The 22,710-nt window shown below is 38.7% G+C and overlaps 1 protein-coding gene across 2 annotated transcripts in view; it reads left to right on the plus strand.

Annotated features, from left to right (window-relative positions):
- LOC127446046 (histone-lysine N-methyltransferase SETD5-like) overlaps positions 1-22,710 on the plus strand; it is a 135,164-nt gene that overhangs the window by 87,519 nt on the left and 24,935 nt on the right. For both annotated transcript variants that reach the window (XM_051706664.1, XM_051706666.1), the window contains 11 exons: positions 11,706-11,965; positions 18,804-18,859; positions 18,987-19,174; positions 19,885-19,923; positions 20,242-20,487; positions 20,600-20,748; positions 21,061-21,178; positions 21,329-21,438; positions 21,568-21,814; positions 22,189-22,266; positions 22,376-22,600. In XM_051706664.1, coding sequence (XP_051562624.1) covers positions 11,706-11,965; positions 18,804-18,859; positions 18,987-19,174; positions 19,885-19,923; positions 20,242-20,487; positions 20,600-20,748; positions 21,061-21,178; positions 21,329-21,438; positions 21,568-21,814; positions 22,189-22,266; positions 22,376-22,600 — 1,716 coding nt within the window. The remainder of the gene's footprint in view (positions 1-11,705; positions 11,966-18,803; positions 18,860-18,986; positions 19,175-19,884; positions 19,924-20,241; positions 20,488-20,599; positions 20,749-21,060; positions 21,179-21,328; positions 21,439-21,567; positions 21,815-22,188; positions 22,267-22,375; positions 22,601-22,710) is intronic.

The following is a 22,710-nucleotide window of genomic DNA, read 5'->3' on the forward strand; positions in this document are numbered from 1 at the left end:
CCACATAGAAAAGGTCTGTTTTCATTCCAGATAAAAAATTAGCTATATGAAGCTATGAATTTTCCTCCTCTAAAATCGGTGTCGGCCTCAAAAATACCATATCAGTCGGGCTCTATTAAAAATATTAACAAACATTTTTGCCTTTAATATATAGAACAAGTCTGATGGATCACAGGTACCAACAATAGAAATATGAAGTGGATGGGATGTTTATCACCTGCTAAAAGAACACGCTGAATATGTTGCCAAAAATAGCCCTTTTCCATTCATGTGTGTACATAACTTTTGGCTTGATTTTTTTGATCCCTCATTTTTGTGCGTTTAGGCTGAAAACAATTTTTAACCTAAAAATGTGATTAATGTGTAACATCTAAGTTGCCTGGTTTTAATGTAAGCTAAGGTAAATGCATCGGATATACTTTACTTGTATGAACGTAATTATCATAATAGGAGGGGGGGATTCACACTTACAGCAGGCCATAGTGTCTTTTTGTTTAAACCAGAATGAAGAATTTAAGGAGGCCCCATTTACATCTAGTATTAAGATGTGTTTTGGGTGATCCAATCACAGATGGTCAGCGCTAAATACAGCTCTAAACAGGGTCTAAAACATTTTTTGTGATAAGATCAATATGGAGGTAGGCAAAAACATATATGTGACCACAACACATTTTAGGTGTAAATGCTTATCTGTCCTTTATGGGTCCAGGACAACAGCAAAGCACCACCCCTCACCGGTCAATCAACCACTGTGCTAAAACAAGAATTTAAAGTTTGCCGGTTACGAGTGGCTATAAAAAGGAAAACAAAAACGTCCAAGCTGATACATACAGAATCACAAGAATTTAACGGATGATCTTCAGTGTGTCTGATACCAGCATGCATTAATACAGATGACAAGCACAAACATTTGAAGCTCCGCTATTACCGGTGAAAATAACTAAAATAACGGATCATTTTCATTCAAGTTTGTGCTTTGATTCAATTTCAGCTGCATCGGGGAGAAACAGCGCACCGTTTTTATCGTGCTTTTTTGTCTTTTCTGGCTTTGTTGCATTTTAGTATCATGCAGTAATGCACTGACGTAGTGAATGATGTATGTCGTCATGAAATCAGAGGCCCTCCCCTCGAAAGTGATCACAAGAGACGCATTTAAGCAACCAGGTGTAAACAGTGATGTGTCTCGCCTGACCACAGGTGATTGAGGCAGATCTTAAAACCAGGTGTAGACGAGGCCAGATAGTGTTCTGAGTGTGGGTGTGAACCCCCCCCCCCCATAGGAAAGCTGGTCCGATATATGCATCATACTTTACCAAAGCAACAGAGTGTTACAGCTTAAATGTAAAATGTATGTCTAAATGTTCAGCCTTCTATGTCAGATTACATCCTGGTCATATGCATACAAAAATAAAAAGAAAAGAATTTAAAGTGCTTACGAGTCACGTGATGCCATGCGAGGTTCGGACGTGTGAACGGCAAGCTCTGCACACTTTGGCTGGTGAAATGAAGGAGATTCGGTGTGAATTGCTGAACGTGTCGGCAGTACTGATGAAGGTCGTTGCTAACTTAGAGGATATTGCTGTAATATGTCGATCAATCACTGCCATGGAGGCGAAATTCACTGATATGGTTACAAGAGTGGCGCATGTCGAGAAACGGATCGATTATCTGGAGTCATCAGAGAGGGAATTAGCTGCTAATCCCCTAGCGACTAAAGTAGATTTGGAGCACCTCTGGGAAAAGTTGGAAGACTTGGAGAATCGTAGCTGGTGAAATAACATACGAATTGTTGGAATTCCTGAAGACGAAGAAGGTCGATATATGGTGAAATTTCTGGATGGGCCCTTTCCGAGTCTGCTCGAGCTCACAGGGTTCCGGCTCAGAGATCTATGGAGGGAGACAGGCCCCGAACAATTCTGGCCAAATTTCTGAGATCATCCTATAAAGATCTTGTGTTACGCGAGGAGTAAAGGAAGGCTTTTTTGGAAGAACCATTTTCTTCAGCATTTTCTTGTTACCTGACTTTGCGAATTCAACGAGAGAAACGTGATCGATTCAAGGAATGCAAGAAACTCTTACATCAACGAAAGGTCGCTTTTGCACTGATGTTCCCGGCCAAATTGAGAATAGATGCTAAGGATGACTGTAAAACATTTACATGGCCACAACAAGCATTGTCCTTCATAAAGTCAATGGAGTGAATAAGTCATTTGGTGATACTCATGTTGCAGCTGACTGGGCCTGACTCACTGAACATTCACTTGACCATCCGAGGAAGCCTTTTTTGTTTCTTTTTGTGCTGGTTCCGCCTAGCGGCTGAGGTTTGTTTTGTGTAGCAGCATTCCTTCGGAACAGTGTTGTGGATGAATCTGCACGTTCTTTGTGCTTATGCCTCCTATTGTATGGTGTTTGTTTTGTGGAGTATTTCTTGCAGGACATTGGAGTGATTGGGTCATCTGTTGCACTCATGTAACAGTTGAATGGGCCGGCTCACTGAACATTCTTTTGACTGTCCGAGGAAACTGAACAGCCCTTTTTTTTATTTTATTTTTTTTATCTTTAATTTATAATAATTTATTATTATTTTATTTTTTTGATGTGTGTGTGTGTGCTGGTTCCGCTAGAGGCTGGAGTTTGTTTTGTGGAGAAACACACCTTCGGGACAGTTAAATGGATGAATCTACACATTCTTTGTGTTTATCCCGCCTATTGGCTGGAGTTTGTTTTATAGATTATCTTCTGTTGTGTAATTCTGTCTTGCACATTTTGTATAGAAACACTGGACTTGAGCAATCTGACAGCAAAGTTGTCGCGGGGGTCTCGTAGGCGTACATGGACTGTTTGAGTTTAGAGGGATGGACGCCAGATGGCGCTGTTGTGCGTGGGTTAATGCACACATTTTTCTTTTTTCTGTTTGTTTGGTTCGGGGGGAGGCTCGGGCTTTGATTGTTGCACTAATGTGGAATGTGGTCTTTAGAATTTTATTTTTGACTTTTTTTTTTTTTTATGTCAAAATGTCAAATGTTAATATGAGTGGATTGTCTCTCTCCATGTGGAATGTGAATGGGTTGGGGCACCCCATAAAAGAAGGTTATTTCTCTTTTAAACGTAAGAAATATAATTATAATTTATAATAATTTATAATTTTAATTAATTATAATTATAATTATATTGAATTATATTATTATTATTAATTATATTAACTATATCATATTTAATTATAAATATGATATAGTGTTTCTTCAAGAAACGCATCTTTCCCCGCAGGAAGCTGAAAATATTTGAGAAGGTATGGGGTGGGCATGTTTTCTTTAGTGCTGGCTCAAGTAAGAGCAGGGGACTCATTACACTAAGTAAACATCTACAATTAAAATGTCTCAAACAGAATAAAGATACATTAGGAAGAGTCATTGTTGTTTTAGCAGAAATTCAGGGGCAAAGTCTGATTTTGGCTAATATTTACACACCTAACGCTGAGGATCAGGGCTTTTTATAGATCTTGAAGGGATGTTGCAAGCCGCTGGCACCCCTCATGATATAATATTGGGAAGAGACTTTAATCTTTTGATGTACTCAGTCCTTGATCATAGTGAAGCAAAAGTGTGTAAGCCCCCTAGAGCAACATTGACACTTCACAGGATGTGTAAAAATCTTGGTCTTACAGATATTTAGAGACTTTTGAACCCATCCGGTATGGACTATATGTTTTTTTTCATCAGTCCATAAAATTTATTCTAGAATAGTTTAGTTTTTTTATTTTTTTATTTTTTTATTTTTTATATCGAAGTCCCTCATTTCATTTGTTGTTGATAGCTCAATTGGAAACATTTTAGTCTCAGATCATGCCCTGGTGAGTTTAGAGGTGTTGCCATATACAGAGAAAAAGAAATCATATAGTTGGCGCCTTAATGTGTCCCTTTTGCAAAATCCTGATTTCCAACAAATGTTAAAGGCTGAAATCAATGTTTATATGGAGACCAACTGGTCCTCAGTATCCTCTGTGGGCGTGGCTTGGGAGGCACTTAAGGTGGTTCTTAGGGGTCGGATCATACAGTATGCCTCATTCATCAAAAAATCCAAAGCACGAGAACTCGTGGAGTTGGAAGGGAATATTAAAAGCGTCGTGGCAGAGCTGAAGCGCTGAATGTCATCTGATGGCCTTAGAGAATTGACCCGATTGAAATAGATATAATACTAGTTTTGGCTTTTCAGGGCAAGACATAATTTGAGTCAGGGGACAAAGCACGGAAGCTTTTGGCTAAATATATAAAGCAGAGAGTTTTTTTCTACCATTCCCTCAGTGAAATCTGCTGGTGGTGACATTTTTACCTCGGCCATTGATATTAATAATGCTTTTAAAGAATTCTATCTTGATCTCTACAGTTCCACATTTTCGTCTACTGATGAATTTATTAGAAACTTTGTGGAACCATTAGAACTCCCTAAACTGACGAGGCCTTGCAAGGCTCCGTGGCCATATGGCTTTGCCGCTGAATTTTTTAGATCTTATGTGACAGAACTGGCTCCACTTTTGTTAGAGGTTTATACGGAATCATTAAAGAATGGAAAGCTTCCGCCAACCATGACACAAGCCCGGATCAGTCTGATTCTTAAAAAGGATGCAAGCGAGTGTAAGAGTTACCGTCCAATTTCCCTGATCCAGCTAGACATAAAAATATTGTCAAAAATTCAGGCTAACCGATTAAGTAAAGTTATGACATGTCTTATAGATCAGGTGGTGTATATTCGGGGCCGCAGCTCTTCTGATAACATTAGGCGTTTCATTAATATTATGTGGTCAGTGGTGAATGATCAGACTCCGGTCGCTGCCATCTCACTTGACGCTGAAAAGGCGTTTGATATGATAGAGTTTGGAAATATACAGGTTTGGGAATACTTTTATTGGATGGATTAAGTTACTTTTATAGACACCCGGTAGCGGCGGTACAAACAAATGGATTAATTTCAGATTATTTTACTCTGGATAGGGGCACCCGGCAGGGTTGCCCTCTTTACCCATTATTGTTCTGTCTTGCCCTGGAACCATTAGCAGCCACGATAAGAAGGGGAAATTATTTTCCAGGGGTGGTGGTGGGAGATGTGGCGCATAAGCTTTTGCTTTACGCAGATGATATTTTATTATTCATCTCCGACCCCATTAGATCTATGCCTTGCCTCCATAGAATTATTAATTCCTTTTCTAAGTTCTCAGGATACAGAGTCTATTTGTCTAAATCCGAAGCTTTGTCTCTGACAGCGTGCTGCCCAGTAACGGCTTTCCAGCTGGGCGCCTTCCAGTGGCCCAAACAGGGCATTAAGTATTTGGGCATTTTATTCCCTGCGAATTTGTCTGATTTAGTTAGTTAATTTTGACCCCTTAATAAAAAGGTTTCGAGCATTGTGGGTAGGTGGGCTTCATTACATTTTATCTATGATTGGGAAGGTTAATGTTATTAAAATGAATTGTATTCCAAAATGTAACTACCTGTTACAGCCTCTCCCTGTAGATGTCCCCTCTCTTATTTCAGGCAATTTGATAGCATAGCGAAGTCCTTCATTTAGAATGGTAAGCATCCTAGATTACATTTTAATAAGTTACATAGGCCGATTGACAAAGGTGGGCTAGGCCTACCCAAGTCTCAGACATTTGGCTCATTGGTCGCTTCCACCTAAGAGAGCACCTCCCTGGTTTTAAATTGGACAGGAAGTTCTTGCCCCTATTTCGCCATTGCAAGGCCTTTCTATCAAACTAATCGAAGAAATTAAGTTACACCCCATCCAGAGTGTTTAATTTGGACATTTATTTAAATGTTGCCACAAGCATATGGCTGAACCCTAAATTATGTATTAATAAGTCTCCTTTCTGCTGGTCAGAGTGGATTGTGAGAGGGGTTACTACTCTCGGTGACCTATATGAGAGTGGAGTGTTGAGATCTTTAGAAAATTTGGTTCAACATTTTGGGATTCCCAGATCTCATTTCTATAGGTATTTACAGCTGCGCCACCTGCTCTGTATTGTTTTTGGGAGTAGCACACCCCACCTTAAAGTGGCAGATACTCTGGGAGAGGTGATTACTGCTTTTGGAAAAGGTCATGATGCATCAGTGTATTACTCCCTGCTAATTCAGAGTCTGGGGGTCGGAGCTTTAACTTCTATCAAGAGATTATGGGAGAAAGATTTAAAATTGGTATTGGAGGAGGGAGTGTGGGCTAGGATTCTAAAAATCGTCAAGTCTGCATCTAGAGATGCAAGGGTGCACCTTATGCAATTCAAGATTTTACATAGATTCTATTGGACCCCCTCTAGATTGTATAGGCTTGGTCTTAAAGACACACCCACCTGCTGGTGATGCCAGTTAGAAGATTGAGACACAACCCATGTTTTTTGGGGGTGTGTTAAGATCCAAGAATTTTGGTTGAAGGTTCAGAGTTTTATGTGTGATGTTTTGGGCACTCAAATTTTACTTTGCCCCAGACTCTGTTTTTTGGGCGATGGGGCGGTCATAAATTTGGGGAATAAACACACAAAAAATTGGGTTCGGCCAGTATCATGATTGGCAGGCAAATTATTTTAAGGGGATGGAAGTCCGATGGAGCGCCCTCATTTCCGGAGTGGTGTGCGGAGATGGGGAGGGTGGCTGCTTTCGAGGAGGGGTCAAGCAGAAGGCTGGGGGTTCGGAATTAGTTTGATAGGAAACGGGGCAACAACTTAATGTTTTTGGAGGACTCTCAGAGAGGGGCTGTGGAGAGAGTAGTTTAGTTTTAATTATACATGATTATATTATTTTTATATTGTTTTTTATTTATTTTTATTTAATGTTTTAAGTGTTTATTCCTATTTGTGACCACAGGGGTGTTCGTTGAGGGTCAGGGTGGGGTGGGTGATTGGGGAGGGGTAGTAGTAGGGGTTAAATGTTAATTGCGATTCAATGTATATATGTTGTGTTTTTTCTTTGTGATATGTCTATGAATCAATAAAAAATGTTAATTGAAAAAAAAGTGCTTAGTATGTGTGAGTTCAAGTTTCCGTTTAAAGTGTATGGAAGTAGATTAACAATAAATGTCTTTGAACCAAAAAAGCACATAAAATAAACACATTGCATTAACTGTGCTTGCATGTTTTGGGGATGGAGATTCATGTGGTTGTATATTTAAGTGGTGAATATTTCAATTGAAAATATTTTGCACAAAATTTCGTAATTCAAAATTAAATAGATATTCACCTTCTAAAATTCAGTTCCCAAAAATTTGTTTTTTTAAAAAAGTCATCTTTATTATACAGGTAAAATTTGGTCCATTATATTTTGCTTTACATATTTGCCTTTAAAATAGAAGTGGTTAAAATTTGGTTGAAAATTCAACTGTGTACATCCTGGTATTGCAGGAAAAGCAGTAGTGCAGATGCACAGTGTTTATTCTTTGATACTAGGCTTCATCACTAGGTGGTGGTACAATCAGGTGTTGATGAAGATCAAGAGCAACAGGGAGAAGACCTGGACAAATGCCAGTTTTGATAAATCAATTAAACTTAACATGACACACCACTTTATTTTGTGTGTCATCTTCCGTCTTAATGTACAAAAATATTTAACTGAGGCAGTTTTCAGGGCAAAGTGTTCCTGGTTCATGCTATTCAGGCATACCCTGAATCTACATAATTTTCCTTCCTCATGATGCCATCTATTTTGTGAAGTGCACCAGTCCCTCCTGTAGCAAAGCACCTCCACAACATGATGCTGCCACCCACATGCTTCACGGTTGGGATGGTGTTCTTTGGCTTGCTAGCCTCACCCTTTTTCCTCCAAACATAACGATGGTCATTATGGCCAAACAGTTCAGACCAGAGGACATTTCTCCAAAAAGTAAGATCTTTGTCCCCATGTGCACTTGCAAACTGTAGTCTGGCTTTTATGTCGGTTTTGGAACAGTGGCATCTTCCTTGCTGAGCAGCCTTTCAGGTTATGTCTATATAGGACTCGTTTTACTGTGGATAAAGATACTTGTATACCTATTTCCTCCAACATCTTCACAAGGTCCTTTGCTGTTGTTCTGGGATTGATTTGCACTTTTTGCACCAAACTACATTCATCACTAGGAGACAGAAAGCTTCTCCTTCCAGAGCGGTATGATGGCTGCGTGGTCCCATGGTGTTTATACTTGCGTACTATTGTTTGTACAGATGAATATGGTACCTTCAGGCATTTGGAAATTGCTCCCAAGGATGAACCAGACTTGTGGAGGTCCACAATTTTTTTCTGAGGTCTTGGCTGATTTCTTTTGATTTTCCCATGATGTCAAGCAAAGAGGCACTGAGTTTGAAGGTAGGCCTTAAAATACATCCACAGGTACACCTCCAATTCAGTACACCTCCTATCAGAAGCTAATTGGCTAATTGTCTGAAGGATTGACATAATTTTCTTAGTGTATGTAAACTTCTGACCAACTGGAATTGTGATATAGTCAATAAAAAGTGAAACGATCTGTCTGCAAACAATTGATGGAAAAATTACTCGTCATGCACAAAGTAGATGTCCCAAATTACTTTCCAAAACTATAGTTTGCTAATATTAAATCTGTGGAGTGGTTAAAAATAGTGTATGTAACTTCTGACTTCAACTGTACTTTAAGAATAGACACAAAGGAATATTGTTAGGAATACACTGTGTCAACACACAAGACAAAAGTGTGAATGTTTGCATATTTATACGAACAATTTTCTAATCACTTCATATCCTGACTTTGCAAGTTTCAAAAGATTGTTTTTGTATCGGTACTGCTTGATAATTTTTGCTGCTCTTAGACTGAATGACAATAACATGTTTGTTCATCAGTTTGTTTTTGTTTTTTAATGTGAATTGAAATAGTCGTCGAAAGTTGTCACAAGGACACTGGTGATTTTGAAAGTAAATAAATCAATGAATTTCACATAATGAATATTGAAATGGTTTGTTGGTACTTTTTGTTTAGATCATCATAGTTTTAAACAGGTTCCTAATAATTATTTTTATAATGTATTTTCGTAATCTTTTTTCATAGTTTTTTTATAGATTGATATTCAGGGATAAAAGTAAAGAAATTAAATCTACAGGCTACTACATTGGAATGAGCAAAACACCCTTAAAGTATTCTGATCACTTTTTTTTCTTTTCTTTAAATATATATATAACCAGCCCAAAATACCGAATGGAAAAACAGCAAATGGTTTGCATAACTACTTGATAATTATTGCAATTCTAAGAATGAATGACAAAGACGCAAGCATTCACAAATGTTCTTTGCAGTAAAATGGACAGTTCATATGGATATAAAACATGATTTAAAAACAACAATACATTTGTCCTACATAATTAAATTTTAATACATTTTAAAATAGCCTAATACCATTTTATAAAAAGGAACTCATGGTCTCCCCGCAATATGCGTATAGCCCACACTTTGGAAAGCACTCCCCCCCCATTTTCAGAAGTGATTTTCAGGCCCTGGATAAAGCATTCATTATGAATTCATTATTTAATGTTAATTTCAGTAATTTAGACAGTAAAAGTTGTATATGTTAGCATAAGGTAATGTATTCATAATTAATTCATAATACATTTAGAGTTTTAATATTATATTACATTATATTCTTGAAAAAAGAAATAAACATGTCCAGAGACATTCAGTTAGCCTCAGTGGTTTTGTTTTGACCTGCTTATGTAGTATTACAAGACTACATGTAAAACCTTAACTACTGTGGCATTAAAACGTGTTATCAATGTAGTTTTCTCAGCCTAAGAGTAGAATTCACATGATATCAGTAAAAGATGCATAAATTATGATTTGAAGTAATATACAGTATATGCAGTATATAATGTGTAATTTGCCATGTTTACATTATGCATTTATGGTGCTAATATGCTATAAGTGGGCATAATATGCACTGGTTATAAAAGAGTGGTAATGGGCACTATACAGACAAAAGAATGATGACAGGCATATCTTCGGACAGATGTGTGAATAGCTTTTGGCTGCAAATGGCACATGAGTGAAGCAGCATATCAAACAACATTGTGAATAGTCACTTAAGAGTATTTGAGTAGATTTTATTCCTTTTGTAGACTAATTAAACAAACAAAAAAAAAGAATGACATGCTCTTGGAAATTTCTCTACCCGAATGGTCATACAGATTTATAGGTAAGTTTGCACAAGCTCGCTAATAACTCTGTAGGCCTGTGTTCATGTTGACTGATCTTCACTGCCTGAAGAATGTCAGCAGAATTAGTTGTCAGCCTCAAAGTAGGTGGTGCTCCAGGTCACACCTGCCGATTATGTGGATCAATAGCAGTAATAAGGTGTTTAGCAGCCGGTAAGAAGTTTTACTGAAAGTTCGCGTTGACGAGCTGTTACGAACCACCGAAACAAACCCGAAAAACAGAAGAACACAATCGTTTTGGACAGATTTTGTTCAAAATGACATCAAACTCTTTCGTTTTTCGATTTCATGTGAAATAAGACAGGGCCTTTACTGTAGTTTTCCATGCGCCACCTGGAGGATATTGTAAGAAGTGCAACAAATGTATTTTACCAATAAGAAGCCTGTCTGCATTACCCTTCCCAATTTGCGTTAATTGATGAAAAAAAAAATATATATATATATACGTATACACTCACTGACCAAATCTTATATGGCAGAAATAGTAGTAGTAGTAGTATGCAATTTCGAACATTTTTCGACACAGCTTTTAGCGCTGGCACTGCCCATGCAATGATAATTTATCCAAATGTTATAAATCTGCCTTTAGGCTTCACTGTATAAGCTAATAGCAACTCATAAAACACACTAAGTTAATTGTTTATTGTTCTAAATTGAAAATCTCTGTGACTTGATCAGCATTACAAATCCACCTGGACAGTTTTTACCCCCTTTTTACACCAAACACGAGCGTTGCATTACGTCGCATAAAAACCAAATAGTTCCCATTATATAATCAATAAAGCCGTCTACACTGGAAGCAGTGACGGTTCTAGCTTGTATGGCGCCCTGGGCGAAACCCGCATCAACATGCCCACAAAGTTGTTGACGGGGGGTGGGGGTGGTTGTGTGTGGGTGCTCGTGCCGCCCCACCACAAAATGCCGCTCTGGGCAATGGCACATGTCGCCCATGCCTAAATCCACTACTGACTGGAAGTACCTGTTGCAGCTGCTCCAGCCACTTTACTAAACCATACGTCTTAAATAAAATGATTTTACTTACCAAATATATCAGCCACCAGCACGTTGGTGGCGCTAATCAACTGGCAAGCACAGGTGTGCAGATATCAAATCTGCTTATTATATATGTGTATGTATTATAAATGTTCATAAACATAAAGACTCTGGAGTGTATTCCTGTGCTTGTACTCGTCTCATGCACAAAAACAGTAAGTTCAATGCAAATATGCAGTAAATAAATAATTTATGAAGCTGTACACACATTCTTTCTTTTTAGAATGTTTTTGTAATGTGATTATCGCATATTTTATAACATATCTGGATTTTTGTCTTAAATGTACATTTATTTAAATAGTTTTAATTATTTATTTATTTTAATTATTTATTCACATGTATATCACTGTGCCAGTTATATTCTCAATGCATTGAAAATGGAATCTCTTTTTTCTTTTTTTTTTTTTGCCTGAACACCATTGTTTAAAGATACTACAGTCTTCCCTTGTGTTTTGTCAGGATCATAACTATGGAGCACCGCCCCCTCCCACCCCTCCTGCGTCTCCACTCTCCCAGACCATTTTCACGCACACTGAATGCAATGGCACTCTGGGACAATTACGATCCTGTTTCTCTACCAATGAACCAGACATCTTTGCCAACAGTGAAAGCTCATCGGAGGAGGAGGAGGAGGAGGTAGTGGAGGGGGCAGTCCCACCTGCCTGGTGTGAGTGCCATGTAATGCAGGATGGCTTCCTCATCAAGTGCAAGAACTGCAGGTGGGTGATGTTACCTTTAGAATATGAATTTTGAAAGTCTAATTTTAGAATTTACTGTGTTTTAGATGTATCTGTAAATTGTTTTTTCATGCCAAAACTATTCACACTTTTAATGTGCTTTAATGCAAAATGCAGCTCATTTCAAAATTCAGATTTTACTTGCTTTAAAGGGATCATATCATGGGTAATTACATTTTCCTCGATCTTTTGAGATAAGAGTTTATTGTTATATGAATCATAGGCATAATTTATGATGGGGACAGGTGGGACATGTCCCCACCATTTTTTGCCATGGCCATTTAATCATGAGACCTTTATTTTACATTTGGTCATTTAGCAGAAGCTTTTATCCAATGTGACTTACAAATAAGGAACATAACAAGCAATGTGTCATAATAAAGCCAACAAGATCTGCTGTATTGCAACGCCAAGTTCCAAGAGTAGCTAGAGTAGAAGTAATAAATAGATAGAGAGTTTAGTGCCTTTGCACTTGCGGTCTGGTTAAGTGCTCGTGTAAGAGATGTTTCTTCAGCTGTTTCTTGAATGTTGTGATGATCTCAACAGATTTGGAATTTGGAAGCTCATTCTGCCACAGGAGAAAAGAAAGTAAATGATCTGGAAAGCAACTTTGTATCTTGTTGCGATGGATCCACCAGGCACTAACCACTCATTGATCACAGAGAGCGAGAGGGGACATAGACCTGGAGGGAGTGAGTTTGAAGTATGAGGGCGCTGTTACATTGGCTGTCCTGATTCCGAAGTCAAAGCCTTGAATTTGATGCAAGTAGCTACAGGTAGCCAAAAGAGTGAAATCAAGAGGGGTAGGGCTGGGTATTAATTTAGATTTCCAGATTCGATTTGATTCCGTTTGTACGTCATCCATGCTGTTTGATGTTTTTGATCAACTATTGACTTCAAAGTACAGAAAGATATTAAAAGAGACATTATTCAATTTCAAATGGATTGTGTGGATGTTGTCTTTGGACATTACACGGAATGAGTCAAACTGAACTTTTAACCCTCAACACGCAGTGAAAGGATGCTGAATTTCTTCGCCAATATACTACTCCGTACTGGTGAGTGAAATTTGAACATTTATCAGCCATTGGCTAATCACAGACATTTTTAATTGTATAGTGCAGAAATTGGTCTTGCATGCAATTGATTAACTCACATTTTAGAGAGTTGCGCATATTGTAAAATATTGATCTTGTGATTTAAGAATTGATATAGAGATCGTTCAAAAAAATATCGCAGTGTATCTGAAAATCAATGTTTTTACCCAGTCCTAAAGAGGGGGGTGATGTTGGCCCTCTTTGGTAAGCCATCTGCAGTGGCTTAATTGTGCTAGCTGGGAGGCCAGCTAACAGAGCATTACAGTAGTCAAGTCTTAAAATGACAAGAACTTGGACCAGAAGCTTTGCATCACATTTCCTGAAAATCAAAAAGTGCAAATATGACGGGCGACTGAAGGGATTTAAGCAGTGAAGTTTAGCTGGTCATCAAGCACCACTCTCAGGTTCCTGGCTGGAGTTTTCACAAGAAGTACTGTCAAGGTTGAGCTTAAGACGGCATTTCTTCATCCAGGCCAAGAGCTCTGAAAAGCAGTGACGGTGGACAGAAGGACTTGGTGATTCACTGTGTTGGACTGGTAAGATGAGGATCGATGATGTGGAGTTTGCCAGTTGAGGGTATCCGCTACGAACAGGAGGGCAGTGTTGGTTGAATGTTCTTTTTTCAAAGAAAATCAAGTAGGTTGTTCTTTAAAAGAAAAGTAGAGAACTGATTCAACCCTTTCAAGAGTTTTTGGCAGGAAAGATAAAAAAGAGACTGGTCTGTAGTTGTTGACTACTGTAAAGTTGTGTGTTGATTTTTGTGGGGTTACCCGAGCCTGCGTAGATGCGGTGGGAAAGTTTGCAGTTGTAAGAAATGTGCTGATGTGTGTGAGTGGGTTAGAGTGATGGCGTGATGGAGAGAGAGCCTTTAGGAAATGGGATTGAATAGGGTCAAGAGGAAAGGTTGTTAGATGGTTCGCAAGAAGAACTTTGGAAACATCGATCTCTGTTAGCCTTTTTTCACCAACATGGGTCAGTGCTGGGTTCCTGGGGCAGTGCAAATTCTCGAACTGTTCCACATGTTTCCACTGCAGAAAAGGCCATTTAGGGGTGGAAAAAGTGGTTCCGCACCGGACCCAAAAGCTTGCCGATCTCTACGCCAGAACCGATTATGCCAGGGGGCAGAGGGTGTGATAAATGTTTCTTCACCAAAGTTTTACAAACAACAACATTAGCTACCGTCTGCAGTATGGAGTACTTCATCACTCTATAAAAACAGTGGAAATGGGGACAAAAAGAGCAAAGAACAGCAAGAAATGATGCACGCCGGTGTTCTGAAGCTGATCTCAGTAAGTTAATAGATTTGCCGACTTTGTTAGCTTTCCTTACACTCTTTTCATTTTATTTTGTGCATTGTTCAGTGAGGATTTTTGACCAGCTACTCACTAAATTAGGAAGATCACGGCTATGTGTTATGTAATCCGGCGGGATTCTCAATCAAGACGTAAACATAATATTATATGCTAAAATCCAAATATAACCATCTGGTACACTGTTAATAACGATTTCACTGTTACAGTTTATAGTACTTAACAAGATAAGCCACTTAAAGTTCATACATAAAATTTTTATTACATTACCTGTCATCTTGTGCATAGTATCGTCACTGGCAGTTTTTTGAGTAATGTAATAAGGTTGGATTGCATTTCTCTGTATTTTTAAATATGTCCTAAAAAAAAAAAAACAGGAGTTAAAAAATTTATGCCATGTTTGTTTATGTTTGAGGTAATTATGTAAAATTACTACATTGCCACGTAACCCGTAACGTCACAGTTCGGACGGTTTACGATAGGCTCCAGATTGCCCCGGCCGTAAACCAGCCGAGCACAGGCTCGGCATGAGAACCATCGCAATTTCGATGGAAAGATGCAAGAGGCGAGTAAGAGGATGTCAGCCACTTGAGGTTTGTACTGTTGGATGTTTTTGAACATGGTGGATGAGTTTAATATGGTGTAAATCATTCTAAATTATGTGACTAAATGATGATAATTTTTAGGTGATTATTCCTTTGAGACTATACTTCTATAAATCGTAGCCTCTATGCAGTGGCCAACGTGGTGGTTTCTGTGTTGGTGACTGCATTGTTCTGCAAGTTCACAGCCAACATTCTAGTGTATTGCTGCATGTATATGCAGAGAAAATGCCTTAATTTCTAAAATAATCATACATAAATAAACAAAAGCAATGTTATTTGAGTATTTTAAATGTATTAAATTATTATTGCATTGAAAACAAGTTCATCTAGGTATGTAAACATGTTGAGATTTAGGCACATACTATTTATTATACATGTTCCCAGTCATGCAGAGAGAGAAAATAAATCACATATGAGTACATATGCTTGCTTTTGAGTCGCTCAAATAATAATAAATCAAAATGTTGGCATATTTTGCCCACATGTAAAAAGCAGCCCATTTAATTCTATGTGTCAGAGAGAGGTGACCAAATAATTATAAATATACATGACAAAAAACAAACAAACAAACATAAAACTACTATAAGTAGACCTCAGGGGAAAGAAAAATAATAATAATAAAAAAACATGAACACATGAAAACATATGACCCCTTAAATGCAAAGTACAGTTCATTGCTAAAATGAAACTAAAATGTCAGTCTCTTAGAATGGAACAGTGGAAGTAGTATAGGAGCATATAACATTTAGGGATGTGTGGAACGACTAATTTCACTGATGTTTAAATGAAAATTTTGGTCTAAAAAGAAAGAAACCCTCAGAAAACAGTCAAAAAAACATTGTGTTTTTAAGTGACCCATTTAAAATACTTCCAACAGCCAAATCTGGTGCTAAATTGAGCTGAAAAAGGGGCATTTATCTGTGATGAGCTTGACTTGCATTATCATCATTGTAGGCTACATTAAATATTTTAAAATATATATATAAATATGTATTGGCCGACATAGTAGTAATACATATTTTTGTTTTTCTTAAATATATATATATTTTTTAATCTATATGAATTATTGAGTGATGGTCTAAGAACAGGTGGTTATGGGGGAGGGTGATAATGTAATGTCATAATTTTGATAAAGTAAAAAGAAATGGTACATTTGTGTTAAGAGCATTGTAGTAATCATCTCTAAAAAATATAAAATTGGAAATGTCACTATTTTAAAAACTAAGTTGTGGGACATATTGGTCCATGTCTCAAGAATCAGTGCAGCATGTACACTGCCTTGCCAAAAAAAAAGTCACATTTGGATTTAAATAAGCAGATACTTATGAGCCTATGATTGGATCATTATTGCAGTGATTAATATGTTTCAGCTGGCAACTATTCTTTTAACCCTAACTGATGCAGTGTGTAGCTTCACATTTCTTAAACAACCATGTCAGAAGACGTATCCCGTGGTCATGGAGAAGATGTTACTGTGTTTCAAAAGGGGCAAATTATTGGCCTGTATCAAGCAAAGAAAACAACTAAGGAGATTGCTGAAATCACTGGAATTGGGTTAAGAACTGTCCAACGCATTATTAAAACCTGGAAGTATAGTGGTAAACCGTCAGCTTCGCGGAAGAAATGTGGTCGGAAAAAAATCTTGAATGATCGTGATCGAAGATCACTAAAACGCTTGATGTCTCATCGTAAAAAATCAACAGTAGAACTCACGGCTATCTTTAATAGTTAAAATAAGAGCATTTCCACATGCACAATGCGAAAAGAACTTACAGGATTGGGACTAAACAGCTGTGTTGCCACAATAAAGCCACTTGTTAGTGAGGCTTATCGGAAAAAAGATTTCAGTTTGCTAGGTAGCATAAAGATTGAACTGTGGAGCAATAGAAAAAGGTTGTGGTCTTTAGAGTAAAGATTAACCCTATTCCAAAGCGATGGGTGCGTCGGGGTAAGAAGGGAAGTGCATGAAGTGATGCACCTGTCATGCATAGAGCCCACTGTACAAGGCTTTGGAGGCAGTGTTATGATCTGAGGTTGCTTCAATTGGTCAGGTCTAGGCTCAGCAATGTTATGTGGCAATAAAATGTCAGCTGAGTACCTGAATATACTAAATGACCAGGTTATCCCATAAATGGATTTTTTCTTCCCTGATGGCACGGGCACATTCCAAGACAACAATGCCAAGATTCATCGGGCTCAAATTGTGAAAGAGTGGTTCAGGAAGCATGAGGAATCATTTTCACACCTGAATTGGCCACCAAAGGGTCCTGACCTTAACCCCATTGAAAGTCTTTGGGATGTGCTGGAGAAGATTCTACGGAGTGGTATGACTCTCCCGTCATAAATACAAGATCTCGGCCAAAAATTACTTTGGTAATTTAGTTAAAAAAACGTTGGATGTAAATAAATGTTGTGACATTGCATAAGGTTGTCGAGACAATGCCATGACGAATGCACGCCATAATTAAAGCTAAATGTGGTCCAATGAATTATTAGTGTATGCAGCTTTTTTTTTTGGCCATGCAGTGTATTAAACATGTTCACATTTTGTCAGCAGTTGTTTGCCATATCACTTATTTTCACATTTATTGTCGCTGTGGCTTACATTTTTTTTTTTTTTGTACTCAGAGACCCAAAAGCCTATATGTCTTTGGTACGTACAAAAAAGGTTCATTCCACTTGTGAATAGTGGTTAAGAATTAGCTTGATGTTTGCAAATGTCAGTGCTGATTAATTATACCAGAATCTGTCTTTGTGAAAACAGTGGCCAATAGCTTGATTTCCAGTCATGGTAGTTAGCAGTTGCGGTTCTAATGCCAGATTCACACATACTCCATTAGCAGAGCGTGAGCGAGGCGTAAGCAACGTGTCATATTTGGTCTTTCACATTGGCCGCGTCTCTTTTCTAGGTTCCTACGGCAACGACGGGCAGTCACTTGCACTTGTTTATCAGCGTACTTGGTTGTGATGGTTAATATATCAAAGCTGCTTTCAAGGCAAGTCAGTCAACTCTGCGGTCATCTTTGGAATGCTCTTGGGCAGGCTGGGCAGCTTTTTCTTTGTAAACAAGCAGCATAAAAGTACAGCTCCTGTCTACTTGAATAGGGAAAGACTGAAATTTCCAGAATGGTTGGTCATGATTACAATCAAAGAACATATTTTTAAGTCAGCAGTAAAATCTGACAACAACAGTATCATAAATTGTGCTCTTTTTTTTTTTTTTTTTTTGTCAGGCTGGGACAGCTAATGCGCATGTGCGTTCTTGAGTTGATTGACAGGCGACGTCTATATCTAAAAAGCAATTGGCTCTTTGACCTGTAAGGCGGGCATTCCAATTTCTCCCATGCATTTTAATACCAGTGGTCCATCTCTTCTAAACTGTCTCTGTATATATACAACATGGGCAATATTCATGCAGTTTATTTATTCTTTCCTTTATTTAGTTACTTTGTGTTTGTTTGTATGCAGACCTATACATTGTAGTGTATAGTAGGTTTGGTTTAAATTTTGTTTTAGGACGAATTAGTATGCTTTTGCATCTTTTCTATAATCTACTGATTATTTTAGTTTTCTGGTACACCCAGAGCCGCTGAGTTGAGCGTGAGACGCGTGGCAAAAATAGGCTCTATCCGCTCACTGCCACGTCTGGGACGCGTCACCTCACGACTCACGCTTGCAATGTGAAGGGTGTAATCTGTTAACATGGGTGCCGAAATGAAAACATGCTGCTCACTCCCCGCTCACAGAGGATATGTGAAACCAGTGTAATGGGTGGAGTACATGTGGTGAAGGTGTGCTCTTGTTTCAGGGGTCTGGAGAAGAAAGGGCTCAATGGACAATGGCAAAAAGCAGAGAATGTATCAGGTAAAGTTAATTTCACTTCCTTAGGTGATATTCAACACACATCTCACTGTTTTTCTTTCAGTGGTCTTTCATTTGCGGATGGTTAACACTGCTTGGTTTTTGAGTGTGATTTTATGTGTGTTTATAGTGGGAGAGAGCAGTGCTACAGAGAGTGGAGATGAGGACATGTCAGCATCAGCAGTGTCATACACCGCCACTCAACACACGCCCACCAGCATCACTCTCACAGTAAACAGAGTAAAACACAACAAAGCAAAGAAGAGAAAGAAGAGCACAGAGAAAACCCGCAGTTCCAATAAAGCCAAGAAGGTTAAGGTATAACATATGAAATACACTACATACATGATCAAACTTCCCAGTTCACCTAACACAAAGGGCAAACCTACAGGGTATGTTAAGATTAACTGACATTTCTGTTTGAGTCATTGCACAGTGGGTAACGCATGTGCTGTTGATACATTGGTGCTCGTGCGGGTCCAAGTCCGTTCTGCAACGTGTCCCCTGCCCTCCCCCCCGTTCGGAGTAAACTGCTGGAATTCCCGCACACATTTATTCACTTATTAACATGTAATTGAGAATTAGTAAACAAATCCACACAAATGAACAAGTCAAATCAACAATTTTGTCTTTATATCATACTGTAATTCCATCAACAGCACGAGTGCATCAGCGCTAACGCGTCCTCCCTCTCTCTCTCATGCTGCATTCGCCAGCTCATTAGGCACGGGTAGTGTGAGCTTGCGCAGTGAGTAAAGGAAGTGCGTTGTCACATATTTGCTGAACTTAAATATGTATCTGCGAGCGACGCGATAAAAACATTGACCCTGTTTAAAACAAATGCAGCTGTCTACATTGCAAGTACATGACACTGGAGCGATCTAGTTATGCAGCGTCACAACTTGCTTATAATGGCCAATTTCATGCAGCATAATTGACAAGACAAGATCTCCCCACCCCCCCCCCCCATTTTCAGAAATGAATTACAGGCCCTAAAAATAAAACTGATATTCTGTCTCTCATCACAGGCTTACAGGGAGGGTTCCAGAAAATCATTGAGAATGAAGGTATGGACTCAAATATGCAGTTTTATCCCACCCAGATATTGACCCACCTCTATATCTTCTTTGGAAATATGATTGAATTAGAAGTGTGCAGTACATCATAGTATAGGCATGATGTCTTGAGCTGGGAAGATTATACAAATTGCTCTGCTGACCTGTGTGACCTGTGCTTTTAACATTAAATTTCTAACAACTTCTGCTTACAGACCGACACCACCACTTAATGCTATTAATTTGCAATTAGTGTGATCATTAGCATCCTGTTTCTCTATATGTCATAAGATCAACCTCAAAATCCCATGCACCCTCTGATTATTGCAGAACTCTACATCTGAGGCCACTGTTCTGGATGAGAACACGGCAGAAGGATGGGAGACACGAATACGGCAGTGGACAGACCAGTATGAGGAAGCTCTGGCTAACCAGTACAGCGCTGACATACAAACCCTCCTCAAGCACCATTGTGCCATTGACAACTCTTCCCCCACCCCGGCTACTGTCGTCATGGACACCATTAACCGAACAGAACTGGCTTGCAACAACACTGTGTTGAGCTCACAAATGCAGGTATAGCAACTTGATTTGAAAACAGCTGTTTACGAATACTTATATTTTCATAGATTTTGTTGTATTATTACAATAAAAAAAAAAAAAAAACTGGATTTTTGACTGTGTGTAGCTACAGCTTGGTCGTGTGACACGTGTACAGAAACATAGGAAGATTCTCAAAGCTGCACAGAATTTAGACCCTGACACACTCATCATTGAATATAGAGGCAAAGTCATGCTCAGACAACAGTTTGAAGTCAACGGACACTTTTTCAAAAAGTAAGTTTTCATGTGTGAGACTATTTGTGTTACTGTACTGTATATTGTTGCTCATCTAGCTGATCTTGTTCTTGTTTTCATTATTAGCTTAGCATCAGAGGTAGAATATGTGTTGGACCACATTTTAACAGCCCATTGGTGGAATGTGCCCAGCTTTGTGCCGGACAGGTTGACAAGCCCATAACCCTAAACCAACCCCTAATACTCCTCATATTGAACTTTTATAGCTGATCGGCTGGATGTTTGTTAAAAGTACTTTTTGCCTTTTTTGCTTTTCTTCCTTCCCTTGATGATTTCATGTTTGTGCTCCAGGCCATACCCTTTTGTCCTGTTTTATTCAAAGTTCAATGAAGTGGAGATGTGTGTGGATGCTCGAACATTTGGCAATGACGCACGCTTCATCAGAAGATCATGCATGCCTAACGCTGAGGTGAGTACATTGTGACTGCTGGTGTGGTAGTGTGGCTCCATCTATTAGGAGATTTCAACACATAATCAGAGCATAATTTGTTCATGGTTTTTGTACTCATTAGTGGACAATCTGTAAACATTTATTTTTGTCCGGTATAAATTAACACAGGTGCGGCACATGATCGCAGAGGGGATGATTCACCTGTGCATCTACTCTGTTACTGAAATCTTAAAAGATTCTGAAGTCACCATCGGGTTTGACTATGAGTTTAGCTGCTGGTTAGTCTCTCATTTTTATTTTCTTTGTTAATCAAGTCTTCGCTTAATCTGTAGCACTTACATTCTACCATATGAGTCTGTGATTGTAAGTTGTTTTTATTGACTCTTGTGGTGTAACTCTCTTCACAGCAATTACAAAGTGGATTGTGCTTGTCATAAGGGCATTCAAAATTGTCCAGTGCAGAGACACAACCTCAGCCCCGTTGAGCTGCTGTCCCCTCAGTCTTCTTTCTCTGCCCTACCTGGAGCAGAAACGAGGAGGAGACGAGCACGACGTAGAGAAATGGAAGGGGACAGGCTTATAACTGGTGTTTCTGATGAGAGCAACCAGCTCCTGGAAGATGCAAGTGAGACACAGGGAGTCAGTGACACAGAGGTGTGTTTTTGTAAAATAAAAAAAAATTATAAATGCCCTAGGGTTCCCATAGTGTTGGAAAACTTGAAAATATCAGTGCAATTCCTAGACCTAGAAACGTTATGGAAATTATTCAAATCTAAGGAAAGTCAAAGTCAAGGAAATTTCAAGGGTGAATAGTAAAATATTTCATCGTCTAGAAATTGCTCTCTGGTGCAGTCTAAATAATATGATTTTCATACTTCTTTATCCAGTCATCTTGAACAATTGACAAAGTCACGATTCAGCAGGAGTTGGAAACCTACTAATTACTTATTGCACATAATTTAAGTAATTTAAAAAGCCCATCTCTAATGGTGATGAAGTTGAGCTTCAAGCTTGTTTCTACTGTACAGGATGCTCTTATGTACATAGTGAAGTTGGAGGATGGAGAGGAGTTAGACGAGAATGGAGCAGTAATACCAAATAGACGGGTAAGGTTTCATAAGCGAGGAATAGTTATGAATCAATACATACTGTTTAACTTTAACAGAGAGCCAGTACTCAACTGTATCAACCCATTGCCCCTTGTGCCTCCTTCAGTCTCATGAAGACCGCAAGGAAGAGGCCATCTTGCACGTTTTTCAGAACCTTGACAGGAGAAAGAAACGTGTCTCTCAGGGTATATTGGAGGGTGCGGCTGAAGAAACCAAACTGGAAGGAAAGGAAGCAGAAGATGGTGTGCTTTCTCTTACAGCAGGAAATTGTGTGCCAAATACAGGAGCAGGTGGAGGAGTCAGTACACGACGCACCACCTTTGCCACTGTGGTACACTTAATTTTCCCCTTTTCTTCAAATTATCATTATCCATCACTGTGATGGATTGGGTTGTTAATTTTCCATCATGCTCTTATTTTTCCATCTGTAAAATATTGCAA

Source organism: Myxocyprinus asiaticus, chromosome 9 (genome assembly GCF_019703515.2).
Source record: "Myxocyprinus asiaticus isolate MX2 ecotype Aquarium Trade chromosome 9, UBuf_Myxa_2, whole genome shotgun sequence".
NCBI classification, from domain to species: domain Eukaryota; kingdom Metazoa; phylum Chordata; class Actinopteri; order Cypriniformes; family Catostomidae; genus Myxocyprinus; species Myxocyprinus asiaticus.